The 12772-nt window shown below is 34.8% G+C and overlaps 1 protein-coding gene across 1 annotated transcript in view; it reads right to left on the reverse strand.

The window, feature by feature from the left end:
• LOC149801660 (adenylate kinase isoenzyme 6-like) overlaps positions 1 to 12036 on the reverse strand; it is a 55836-nt gene extending 43800 nt beyond the window's left edge. Inside the window, exon 1 of the mRNA XM_089955929.1 lies at positions 11951 to 12036. Within this exon, the coding sequence (XP_089812055.1) occupies positions 11951 to 11993 (43 nt within the window). The 5' untranslated portion in view covers positions 11994 to 12036. The remainder of the gene's footprint in view (positions 1 to 11950) is intronic.
• Between the last annotated feature and the right edge of the window lie 736 nt (positions 12037 to 12772).

The following is a 12772-nucleotide window of genomic DNA, read 5'->3' on the forward strand; positions in this document are numbered from 1 at the left end:
AGCCCAGTTGTAACCTACTATTGACTTTCAATTAATTCTATTTATTACTGTCCGGCTGTTCTTGTGGAATTTCCATATTAGATTAAACATTCCAGAGTGATAACCATACTAGTCACAGATGGCCCATTCCTTCCATTCAAGTCCACACAGTTCTTCGAACTTTGCATCCTTTCACAAGAATCCAAATTGGCATGGGACCATATCTGCATGTTTATGGAAGGCTGCACTCCACATGCCAGCATTGTGGAGAACAGTAACTATTTGATATAAAAAAGTCACATCATATCACAAAGCAAAATTACATCACTCTTGATGTCTCCACTGCACACAGAAGCCTGAATTGTAGGTTCTCACTTTATCAGTAATGTATTTTTGGATAATTTAATTGCATTGAAGTTAATGCACGTGTTCATGAACTCGTCTATATTACATGGATAATATATTGCAGTAATTAACAACACCACACCTTATGTATATCATTCAGTTATCTCCCTTATACCAGACATAATTTATAAGATAAGAATTCTTTATTTCAGACTACAAAATCCATACCTCTAAATTAAAATATAATTATAAAGTAAAAACACTGTAAACATAAAAGAACAAATATATATATATCATACATACAAATATATAGATACATCTGGAACAATTAACTGTGCCATGCATTGTTAAGAATGAAATTAAATGGCACATTTAAAGAGTAATTTGTTACATCTACTAATAATGAGAATTTAAATGAATGTTATAGTTCCAAAGAGATTTCAATATACAGTTCTTACTATTAGATATTCTTGTCATCATTGAGAAAACATACTTTCTCATTACTTCATCAAAATTGAATATATTATAATTTACAAACATGTTGGAGGCACTGTTCCACCTAGGAAGACCTAATAGAGACTATTATTATAACCAATAACTAGTTTTCTTTTCATACATTCACTAAAGTTTGTCCACAGAGGAGCACAATACATAGTGCAGCAATAAGATTTGAATAATCTAATTTTAATATTCAATGAACAATTCTTAAATTTACGTAGAAACATGTTTGTTCGAGTACACAAAAATTGGTAATGTCTCATCATATCTTCATTATCCGACCAATTAGATTTCAAAATATGACCCAAATAGTTACAACTGTTGACATATGTCAGAGCATTGCCATTAAGATGTACAGGGGGAGGAGATGGTAATTTGAAAGAAGTTGGCTGAAAGACCATGCATACTAATTTTTTTGTATTATAGATGATATCATTCTCAAATGCGTATTGTTCACATATCTTTAATAATTTCCTTAAACCTGTGATAGAAGGACTTATCAATGACATATCAGCAAAACTAAAATTGTTAAGAAACAACGCATTTGGTGGTAGACGTAACCCCACGTAACACTGACCGATCTTACGATTTAACTCATCTATATATATATATATATATATATATATATATATATATATTATAACAAAGGAGAAAGAATACCCCCCTGCCTCACCTCATTGGTTACACAGAAAGTGGTGGATATTACACTAACCTATCACACACAAAACAACTGTTTGCCATATCAGTTAACTGAAGTATGAACTATGTAGACAGGTATTTTAATATCAATCAACTTTTTAAAGAGTGTCCTGTGTTTGACCCTATCAAATGCCTTGCTAGCGTCTAAAAAACATGCAAACACTGGGCTGCCATGTTCTACATAATAGCTAACAGTTTCCTTAATAGCATATATGCATAAATCTGTTAATATTTTTTAAAACCAAACTGATTATCGGAGACTGTGACTTCACATCTTTGCAGTATGATCATTAAAATATTTTTGAAATAATAGTCGTATGAGCTACTGGTCTGTATTTATTTTTGTCCATCAGGTTACCAATTTTGCTCTTTAGAGCAGTATAATTGTAACTTTTGTGAAATCATCTGGTACAAAGTGTTGCACAAACATACAATTAAATAAAATCATCAACAGCATATGAAGTCTAGTATTTGAAAATTTAAAATGTTCTACATATAAAAAATCTGATCCTGGACATTTACCACCATTTCATCTTGTAACTGCACTTTGGATCTCAGATAATGTGATTACCTTAATATGAGCAGAATGGGTATTCAATGCTGAAAGCACATGCTTCTTATTCGATTCATTTTTAACACTATTGAGTAAGTCTTCAAAACGATTTTTCCACATGCTGTATATATTTTTCTGACCATGGTTCCCATCAATGCAAATTGGTAGTTTATTGGAAGTTGTCGTAGCATTTTGTTTAACTTGCTTCCAGAATTCACGTTGGTTGACATTTTCAAATTTTTGTGCTAGCAAGTCTGCTTTATGTTTTACTTCCTCCTTCTTACATAATCTAAGAGCATACTTAAATTGAGCTCTTGTTTGGTGCATTTGGTTACTGAGATGGCCGTGACGAGGTTTACCATGATCACGCCACATAAGGTGAGTATTTCGTGCAAATTCATGTAGTTCTTTGACACAGTCATTCCAGCCTGGTATAACCCGGTGACCGCATTTGGATTTACTAGTCAAGCTATTACCAGAGTTCGACAAAACTTTTACAACATCAGTGTATAATTCATTTATCTGTTTCATATGCACCTGGTTAGTGCAGCCGTGGTCATTACATATTGCAACACAATGTGGGATCTCGATCTTGCTTAATAAGAATGCAGATGTCTGAGGATAATTCAGTTTTTCATCAGAAGTAAGGTCTGACCAATTGATGTTGTATTTCAAGTTTAAGAGTTCAATGGGGCAAGAATCAAATCTGGGAAGTAGATCAGTCTTAATAGTCATTAAAGTAGGAGGATGGTTGGACCCTACTAGGGTGTGAAGTATTCTCATATCACTTATAGCAGAATGAGCGGACTGTGTAGAGACACAGTGATCCAACCAAGACACTGTATTGTGTGAATCACTGACATACGTAAAATTTGTTGTGTGGTCTACTATTAGTTTTAAGTCTGATATGATATAACCATATTTGTCACAAAATAGACGAAGTTCATCTCCAAAGGGAGTGGATTTGAGCATATTTGTATTCCAATCTCCTACTACATAAGCATTTAGAGTATTAGCATTTTCTACAAGAGAATTAATTTTGCCCAAATAATCTACAAATTCCCCAAAATTTTCCACAAGATCACAAGTAAATAGATATTGACAAAAAGCAAAGAGGAATCCCCCATATGGATAGTAATACCCATTAATCTGGGATCATCGAGGTGTTGTACTTCTATAATGCTTGCGAGAGATCTACGATATAGTACCCCGACACCCCCGTAAGGTCTACATGTATGAATATCTTTAGAAGATTTGATCAGCGATTCCCCCAATCCATAGAACTCGTCGTGTACGGATGAGAGAAAGTCTAACTCACTGTCGAGAAGCCACAATTCTTGTAAGAGACAAATATCGGAACTATTCAATAAAGTTCTTACATTTTGTATATTTCTTGTTAATGAACGACAGTTATAAAAGTTTTATACGAAATAAAACTCACATTTTCAGTGACTGGTCAGGAAAATAAAGAGAAGATTTGTGAAGTATTGTATTAGCCCTCAGTCTTAATGCAGATGTAAGTAGAAGCAATTTAATAATTTCTCACAGTAAAGTTTACAAGTTTAAAAACTAATAAAGTATGTTTTGTTTGGTTCAGGTATTTTTATGTATATTATTATTAATTTCTTGTGTAGAAAAAATATAAATCGTATGCATCTATATTATCTACATTATTCACCCTTTTATATTAGATGGGAATGAACACCACTTCACCCGAGATTTTGGTGCCTGTAAGGGATGTTACAGTACAGGTGCCTTTGGGCTGTCCTTGGACCTATGGGGCACTGCCTCCATATATTATCCAAGGTAAGGTCATCAAACTTTCATGTCTCAATTTTCTAATTTTCTGCTTTTGTCTCCTATAATTCCTTTATCATAAGCTACATCTCATTTTTAGATTCACACATTCCTTCTGTTTTTAACTCCATTTGACATGCTATACTTATTGTTTAGATTTGGCATTTTTCTGTATTTTATTCCCCTAATTTCACCCCAATCCAACATAACCACTTAGAAGCTGTGATCTACTATATTTGGTGACTGATCGGCTTACTGAATCAATTTTATTCACAACACAAAGGATGGAAGCTTTCTATCTGTGTTATAAAGATGAGGGGTAGGTAGACCTTTGTGTGAGGACTGGGGGTTAGTGACCTCGTGTATCTGCAGACAGTGTAAAAAGTTCAAAACTTATACTTAATAATAAGACTGGGTCATGTCCACCTGTTTCTGATGTTAAGTTCTGCATCTACCAAACAAATATAGATTCCTTTCTTTTAGGTGAATTGTACTTTTTGAAGTAGGAAAGGTACATACTGTTTGGTACATTGCCCTTTGACCTAGTTATTACATAATATGATATAATGTGATTTATCCCATATCACCCATGTTAAGTTCAATAAGTGCTGATAGGAATAAGACACAACCCATAGTTAAAAGAATTCATTTTATTTCAAAAGATGATTTTGCTAGTGAAGCAAAAGTATGAAAACAAGAGTTAAAACAGCTCAATGACATTTCTATACACATTCATACAAGACATAGCTTAGTACCTCATAAAATTGTTTTTCACAAGTGAGACTAAGCACTTACTTATACAGTCCCGAACTATTTCACAGATTACACTGGACAACAAATTTTTACAAAAGTCATGTTACTGAAATAAAATTAGTCAATTCTTATCAATTTTTATGTGCTGAACACGAATATGACAGTCAAATTGCAAAATTGGCTCTAGTTTTTTTGTAATCTGCAAGAAATTAATGTTTACATAACGAAATGCATTCCAATAGTAAAAGGTCAACTGTAATAGCCTACCTATAAAAAATCAAGTCATTGACTACATCTTAGATTTCTTCGCCTGTCTCTTGTACAGCTGTTCGGGAGCATCTCTGAGGAGTGTCCAGCAGTAGTCAGCCAGCATTGTAGTGGACCATTTTCCCTGGTATCTTTGTTCCATTGTTGCGATATCTTGATGAAAACGTTCGCCGTGTTCATCACTAACAATACCACAGTTGCTAGGAAAGAAATCCAAATGGGAATGAAGGAAGTGAATCTTTAGAGACATATTGCAGCCAAGTTTCTTATACTTCATCAACATGTCTTCTACTAGTTCCTTATAGTTTTCTGCCCTAACATTTCCGAGGAAGTTTGTAGAAACTAGGCGAAAAGCATTCCATGCTTGTTTCGCGTCACCTTCCAGCAAGTTGTTGAACCGGTCATCTTTGAAAAGCTCTAGAATCTGAGGACCCACAAAAACTCCCTCTTTAATCTTTGCTTCGCTGAGTCGAGGGAATTTTTCATGCAGGTATCGGAATGCTGGCAAAGTCCGGTCAATGGCTTTCACGAAGTTCTTCATCAAACCTAGTTTGATGTGAAGTGGTGGTAGCAAGATTTTCTGAGCCTCAACCAGAGCTGGGTGTTGGATATTCTTCTCTCCAATGGCTACATTCTGCCTGTGAGTCCATTCCTTCCTCATGTAGTGCATTTCCCTTGCTCGGCTATCCCACTCGCATAAGAAACACATGTATTTTGTATATCCTTGCTGCAGTCCCATTAAAAGGGCAACTACCTTCAAATCACCACAGAGGTGCCAGCTGTACTTGTTATACTCAATGGAATTCAGTAGCTGCCTTAAGTTATCGTATGTCTCTTTCATGTGGACAGCATACGCTACTGGAATAGATGGAAGAATGTTTCCATTGTGCAAAAGCACAGCCTTGAGACTCAGTTTCGAAGAGTCCACAAATAGTCTCCATTCTTGTGGGTCATGAGTGATTTTTAAAGCATTCATGAGGCCCTCAATATCGGAACAGAATATCAGATTACTTTCCTTTCTGAAGAAAGGCTCCAATTGCTGGTGGCGCTTTCGATATGCAGTAATTGTGACATCTTCTTCTAGAAGATTCCATTGTTGGAGTCTTGATCCTAGCAATTCTGCCTTGTTCTTTGATAAGTCCAAATCACGAATCAGGTCATTTAGTTCTTCCTGTGTTATTCTGTGTGGGGTTGATGATGCACCACAGTGAAAATCTGGATCACTGCATGCTGATGGACCAGGAGAAGAACAGGTCGACTCACCTTTGTCTTCGTCAGATGAATCAAGAGAATATTCTGCTGGAGGTTCTGGAATAGGAAGTCCCTCACCATGTGGAACTGGTCTCAATGCAGACGGAATGTTTGGGTAGACTATTCTCGACTTCTTTCGCTTCGTTATTCCGCCGGAAAGAGGAGGAACCAAGCAGAAGTAACAGTCATTTAGGTGGTTGCTTGGCTCTCTCCACACCATTGGGACTGCAAACGGCATTGATGACCTTTTGCAATTCAACCACTGTGAACGCTGTGTTGTACATGTAGCACAGCATATATGCGGAGCCCAAGGCTTGTCTTGGTCACCAACCTTGCATCCGAAGTAAAGATGATATGCCTTCTTCACTTGAGAATTGATACTTTTCTTCTGGTTGGCAAATGTCACTTCCCCACAAATATAGCAAAAATTGTCCGCGGTATTAACACACTTTCGAGGCATTACTGTTCTTTATTGTACGTAAATGGATAAAATAATAAGTTTTATGTAACAGTAGCTTGAACTGTCTCGCACAACGTCTAAAATATTTTAAATGCTGAACCTATCTGATTGGGCTTTATATAGTACACTGCTTACGTCAGCTTCAGCAGCCGCCTGGCATTAGTATAATAGGCCTACACATGTATAGTACACTGCTGACGTCAACTTACTTCAGCAGCCGCATGGCATTAGTATTGCATTGCATCAGAAAATGATGCAATCAACTGTGGATGATGTGAGCATGATGGTATTATGCAATGTTACATCATTATTCCGGATGTTGCTGCAGTCCTACTGGAGAAATTTACACAGTGAAACATAGAAAATGAGGTATATGAATATCTTCAAAACGAGAGCCAATACAAATTTTTCACGGTTATATTCGTGTTCGGCACACCAAAATACTACAGATTAGGGCCTTTTCAAGTCAGTAATGATTTCACTGTTGACCAGTGTTATTGGAAAAATTAAGGTTTGCTATAGGTATAATGGTACCAATTGTGTAAGTCCAGGTGGGCAGGGCTTAAAGTGTAGGGAACATTGCATTCAGAAATAAAGAACAACTCTAGTTGTGATTGGTGCATTATGTAAGAGTTGTACTTTTTTTTTAGGTTTAAAAAATGTTGTGCCTCTTGGCAACATGTGAGATTATGTTAATTCATATCTAAATCATATTTTGTATTTTTTATGATTTTTAAAAAATGTGGTACACATGGCTGAAACTGTCTGTTGTGACTAGATAAATCTTACCCATCTGGTTCCAGCAGAGTTATCTCTCTTAAATGCACTGGAGTACCTGGTTTTGTCCTTGTCAAATTGACAATTTAGCACTGTTCTCTATGACAGTGTGTGACATGCATGCTGAGGTTGGATAAAAAGTATATTTATTTCACAAAACATTAGCATTGAGGTATATGGAAAAACAATTGGTATCGTGCTACATAATGCACCAATCACAGCTAGTGTTGTTCTTTATTTCTGAATGCAATGTTCCCTACACCTTAAGCCCTGCCCACCTGGAATTGCACAACTGGTACTGTTACACCATGAAGTAATATGTGAAATGGTTTATATCTGACCCTCTTTGTCTTTAATTGCTGCTATTTAAACTGCCCAAGGAATAGTTTTACATCAGCTCCAATCATGGCTGTTGATGTTTATACATGCTACATGTAATAGGAATATACTGAAAGTGATTGTTTTCTTTTTGTTTGGTTATTTTAGAAGATTACTGAAAATAGTGTCTTCTTGAAACACCTACCACATCAGGGGATTTGGGAGCATAAAATCATATATTTAGCATGACATGCCATGCTTCAATCTGATTAAAATCAGATCTCAATTTCACATTGGTCAGTGGTGATCTGGCACTGTATAATCAAAGTTTCCTCAGGCAAAATATTTTTTTTTCAACCAGCCCGATGGGCACCTCCACTCACTCAGAATACAGGATGGGCTCAATCTAAAATTAGAGGTGCCTGGGCATCAGGCTGTCAGATTTTTTTGAGCACTGGAATATTCTTTGCACACAATAATATAAGCAAAGCAACAAAGTTCATAGACTACACAAGATAGTTTTGCATAAGCTTCACAATTTGAATACTCCAGTGTTGTCCTGTTTATCCAAAAGCAATATGGTGCTGCATGCTATGTGTTATGGGTAAATGGCATCAATTCTGTTTATAGCAATATGGTACCTTAAGTATTGAATCTTCTTATGTCACATGTTTAGGCTCGAATAAACATTAACACAAGAAAGAGTGAAAACAACAAGCTTTGAAAAAAATAAAATAATTTATTACCCTCTAAACATTCTGTAAAAATAAAAAAATATGAACTTTCGGTTTTAAAGAATCAAATCCAAAATAATCCAAGAATAAAATTTTTGTAGTCCTAATAACAAAACGTTCTACTGATTTCAAGTTCGAATCCCGACGAAGAATCCAAGATGGAAGACGATGAAATATGCTGTAACCTGTAATTTTGAAGTCTGCAGTTCTTTGTTGAAACAAGAATTATCCCTCCGGTTTTGGATAGCTGAATAAATTTTTATAAAAGCTGTCCTTATTCAAGAATTTCACATGAGCACACATATTTCCAGAAAAATAACAGAATTAATCCTTTTGAATCCAAGTGTGTGTGTGTGCGTGTGATTTGGATTTTTAATGTAGCTTTAACACTTTTTCAGTCATATCGCTACGATGTCTGCAGTGTGGCAGTTTATAGTGATGTCTAGCACTGGGGCATCATGCTACAGACATGTAGCATGATGTCCTACCCAGTCACATTATCCTGATACCAGGCCGACCAGTCCTAACACCAACCTCTTAATGCTGAGCGCTAAGCGAGGCAGCTGTTAGTACCATTTTTTTTGTAAGTCTTTGGTATGACTTGGCTGGGGATCGAATACATAACCTCCTGCATCTGAGGCGGACACCCTAACAACTACTAGGCCACCAAAGCAGTCTTGAATCAAAGTAATTTGAAATTACTAAAAACAGCACAACATATAACTTCCAATGTAAGAGAAACCCAGCTGCAACTGAGAATAATTCTCCAAAACAAAGGTTATATCATCTTCTAAAACGTAAACAGTGGGTCACATGATCATGTTCGGGAAGCTCAAAGAAATTGGGTATTTGTTAAAGATCAGGTCCACCCAGTGTGGCCCCGAAGAAAACCAAGCATTTTACTCTAAGAAATAAAAAATAAAAATTGTTTACACATAGACCCATCATGACCTCAACAACAACCAATCATTGTAAAATAAAAATAGAACTTGTTTACGTGGTTGCTACAAATTTTGAATCAAGGTCAGGATCTAGATCAACACCTGGTGTTTATAAAACGAACAGTCACGGTCAAACTATTTTCTGAGAAAAGTATCTTCCCTAGTGAATAAATTTACATTACAAAAGCACGTAATAAAAATATATTAAATCAGATATAATTAAATCAAATATACATAACAATCTTAATACCCCACCTCCTCATTACTGAAGTAATCTTACTTGGCAGAACCCACTGGTCTTCTTATTTAAGCACTAGGGTTTCAAACTGTACAGAAAATAAACTATGGGCTTTTAAACTTAATCTTTACTCTTTTCATCATAAATAAAATGGAGACCGTTTTGTAATTTATAACTTGGTCCTACAACCAAAGATGTCAACCCCAATATCTATGGTTATATTTATGGATTTCTAAACTTAATCTTTGCTTTTTTCATCATAAATGAAATGGAGACCTTTTTGTAATTTATAACTTAGTCCTAAAACCAAAGATGTCAACCCCAATATTTATGGTTAAAGGAGGACCTCTTACTGCCTGTACATATACAATCGAGGCCCCGTTCGCATGGAAGCGCCTTTTGATGAATCTACTCCATTTGCATGGAAGCGCCTTTTGACGCCTGCTGTAAACATCAGCCATTTTGAGCCGGTTTTCGTAGTGCCACCTTCGTGGAAAATCCCCATTAGATACTACATTCATTTCTGCGAATGAAAATTACGTCAGATCACGTGGTCACTATTTATGCACTGGTCGATATCTTCTATTTAAAGTAACTGGGTCGTAATCTCCATTATTTGTATGTAATTCGTATTATTAAACTGAACATAATTATTTTCCAAGATAAGTTTTATTATTTTACAAATATCTTCAGTAGATTGTGTGCTATTATTAGGATTGTTATCAAGAAAATATTTACATGCTTCAATACCATCTGCATGTGGAATGTTGGTATATAGTGATGTTATATCTAACGATACCAGAATTGAAATTATTAGATAGCTGTGGAATAGACTTCAACTTTTTAATGAATGTAGTTGTATCTTTAATGTATGAAGGAAGTGATTTCATTAAAGGTTGTAAAACACTGTTAATAAATTTTGTTAGGTTTTCAGTATATGAAATACAATCTGATATAATTGGTCATCCTGGAAAATTTAAAGGTAAATTATGGTCAGGATTTTTATGAGTTTTGGGTAATATGTAGAATTGAGGTGTAACGTATGTTAAGAAGGAAAGTATCAAATTCCTCATGTATGGAATTATTATTTTTAGTGATCTCATTAATGAATGTTGAAATTTTTTATTTAATTTCTAACTGACATTCAACTTCTTTAGCACAATCATCTTGATTCATAATAATAATAGTGTCTGACTTATCATCCTTTTTAATCACAATATTGTCGTCATTCATTAGATTATATAAAGACTTAATTTCATCCTTAGAAATATTACTATGATATTGCTTTTTATGATTACCAGTTAATATCTCTTTTGTGACTGCATATATATAAATATCTAAATATGAACCACATAAAAGATGACTTAATTCTGTAATAAAAAAGGTTATCTGGATTATAAGTTTTGGGGTGACTTCTCCAACCAATTGGGGCGACTTCTCCAACCACTCTGGGGCGAGTTCTCCGAATACCACATAAACCTACATAAAAATACTTCGGCATAACTCGACTATCGTCGCATTGCAACAAATTTAAATGTACATCAACGGAACATGAAAATGCATCCATTTGCTTTTATCATATTTTCATTGCACCAGGGTAAAGACAGCACAGTAAGTATATTAATTACACATAAATTAGTGGAACAGTGTTGATATATGTTACCAAATGTGTAAGATATTCCTGAAACTTTGACTACTCGTTCTGATGTCAACGACATCAGAACACGCTATACAAGGCCGTTATTTGGATAGCAAGACATAGCACTAAAACAAAACCAACATGTGCTATGTATTACATTGTAGGACTAGTATGACCTAGTTATTTCATTACACGAGTTGTGCTAAAAATCGGAAAAGATAAACAATTCGTATAAAAATCACTTACGTTTTATTTTGCTTTTATCTTTAGTCAAACATATGTAAATCATAATACATTTATTTTCATGACTAGTATGGCAAATACACATGTATTTCGGTGTTTATAACCATGAAATAAGTCAGTCCCTAACCACCCTTTAAGTAGTGAAACAGGGTGACTTTCTATCATGCTGAATGATTATTTAGCTCTTGGAACATTGTCTTCTTTCGCAGTTTGTTTGCATGGCTCAAGACATTTACCACATGGGCTGTAGCAATGGTTGATTACGTGTTGCATCATATCTTCCGAATCAGTAACTTGTCCGATTGTTCTATCGACATTAGGACCTCGCTCATTCGATTTATTTATCAATTGAACTCGTATATATTTTAGCACACTTATATGAAGGGCACAGTTGGTTTATTTCAGTAACTTATATTTCTACAGATAAGTCTTCATAATAATATAAATTTTGCACTTGCCTGTTATTAAAACATTTGGACCGTTAGGTCTTCTGCTATCCATTTTGAAACACGTGCTAACATGAATGGTGTACTGACTCGTTCTAAAAAAACTGTTAAGTTTACAGGATAGGTCATAATGCATAATAGAGTGTTTTTGAGACATGGAACGAACTGGAGGCGTTTTATGTGAAATAGAACCATAGAAATATGTATGGATTGTATACCTTTTAAATTAATAACAGAAATATAAATATTATGTTCGACATAATTATAATTGAGATATTGTAATAACTGACAAGCTTTTATCATATTGCCTTAAATGGGAATAAAGGTTGCTTTTGACAACAAGGACAGTCATGATACGAAAACATTTAATTATTTACTTGTAAATGTGGAATGGAATTACTGTAAACTATACCTTTATTCTAAATTTTTCAAATATTTAATGATTTTCACATCAAATTGCATGCAGGAATTAGTTTACTCGACTGTCAAAGCGATGTTGAAACAATGTCGTGTGTTTATGATAGGTAAGTAAGTAATTTAAGTTGCACTTTTGTTTCCTTTTTCAAGTTACTGTATGTATTGAGCCTTTGCGATGCACATTTTCGGCATGCCAAAAGGAATTCTGTCTGTAATTGTTTATTCTGCTAATAGTATATACATTTTTAGTAACATACTAGACTTTGTTTGTTTCAAATAATAACTGAAAGCATTAAAATATAACTGAAAGTATTATTTGCTTTATGATTTCGTTTGGCAACCTGATTCTCACTTCCACAGACGCAAGATTCCATTTCGTATGCCCAAATTCCGTTTTGCAATACGAAATTACATTTA

Source organism: Sinohyriopsis cumingii, chromosome 4 (assembly GCF_028554795.1).
Source record: "Sinohyriopsis cumingii isolate HCF-2022 chromosome 4, ASM2855479v2, whole genome shotgun sequence".
Taxonomy (NCBI): Eukaryota; Metazoa; Mollusca; class Bivalvia; order Unionida; family Unionidae; genus Sinohyriopsis; species Sinohyriopsis cumingii.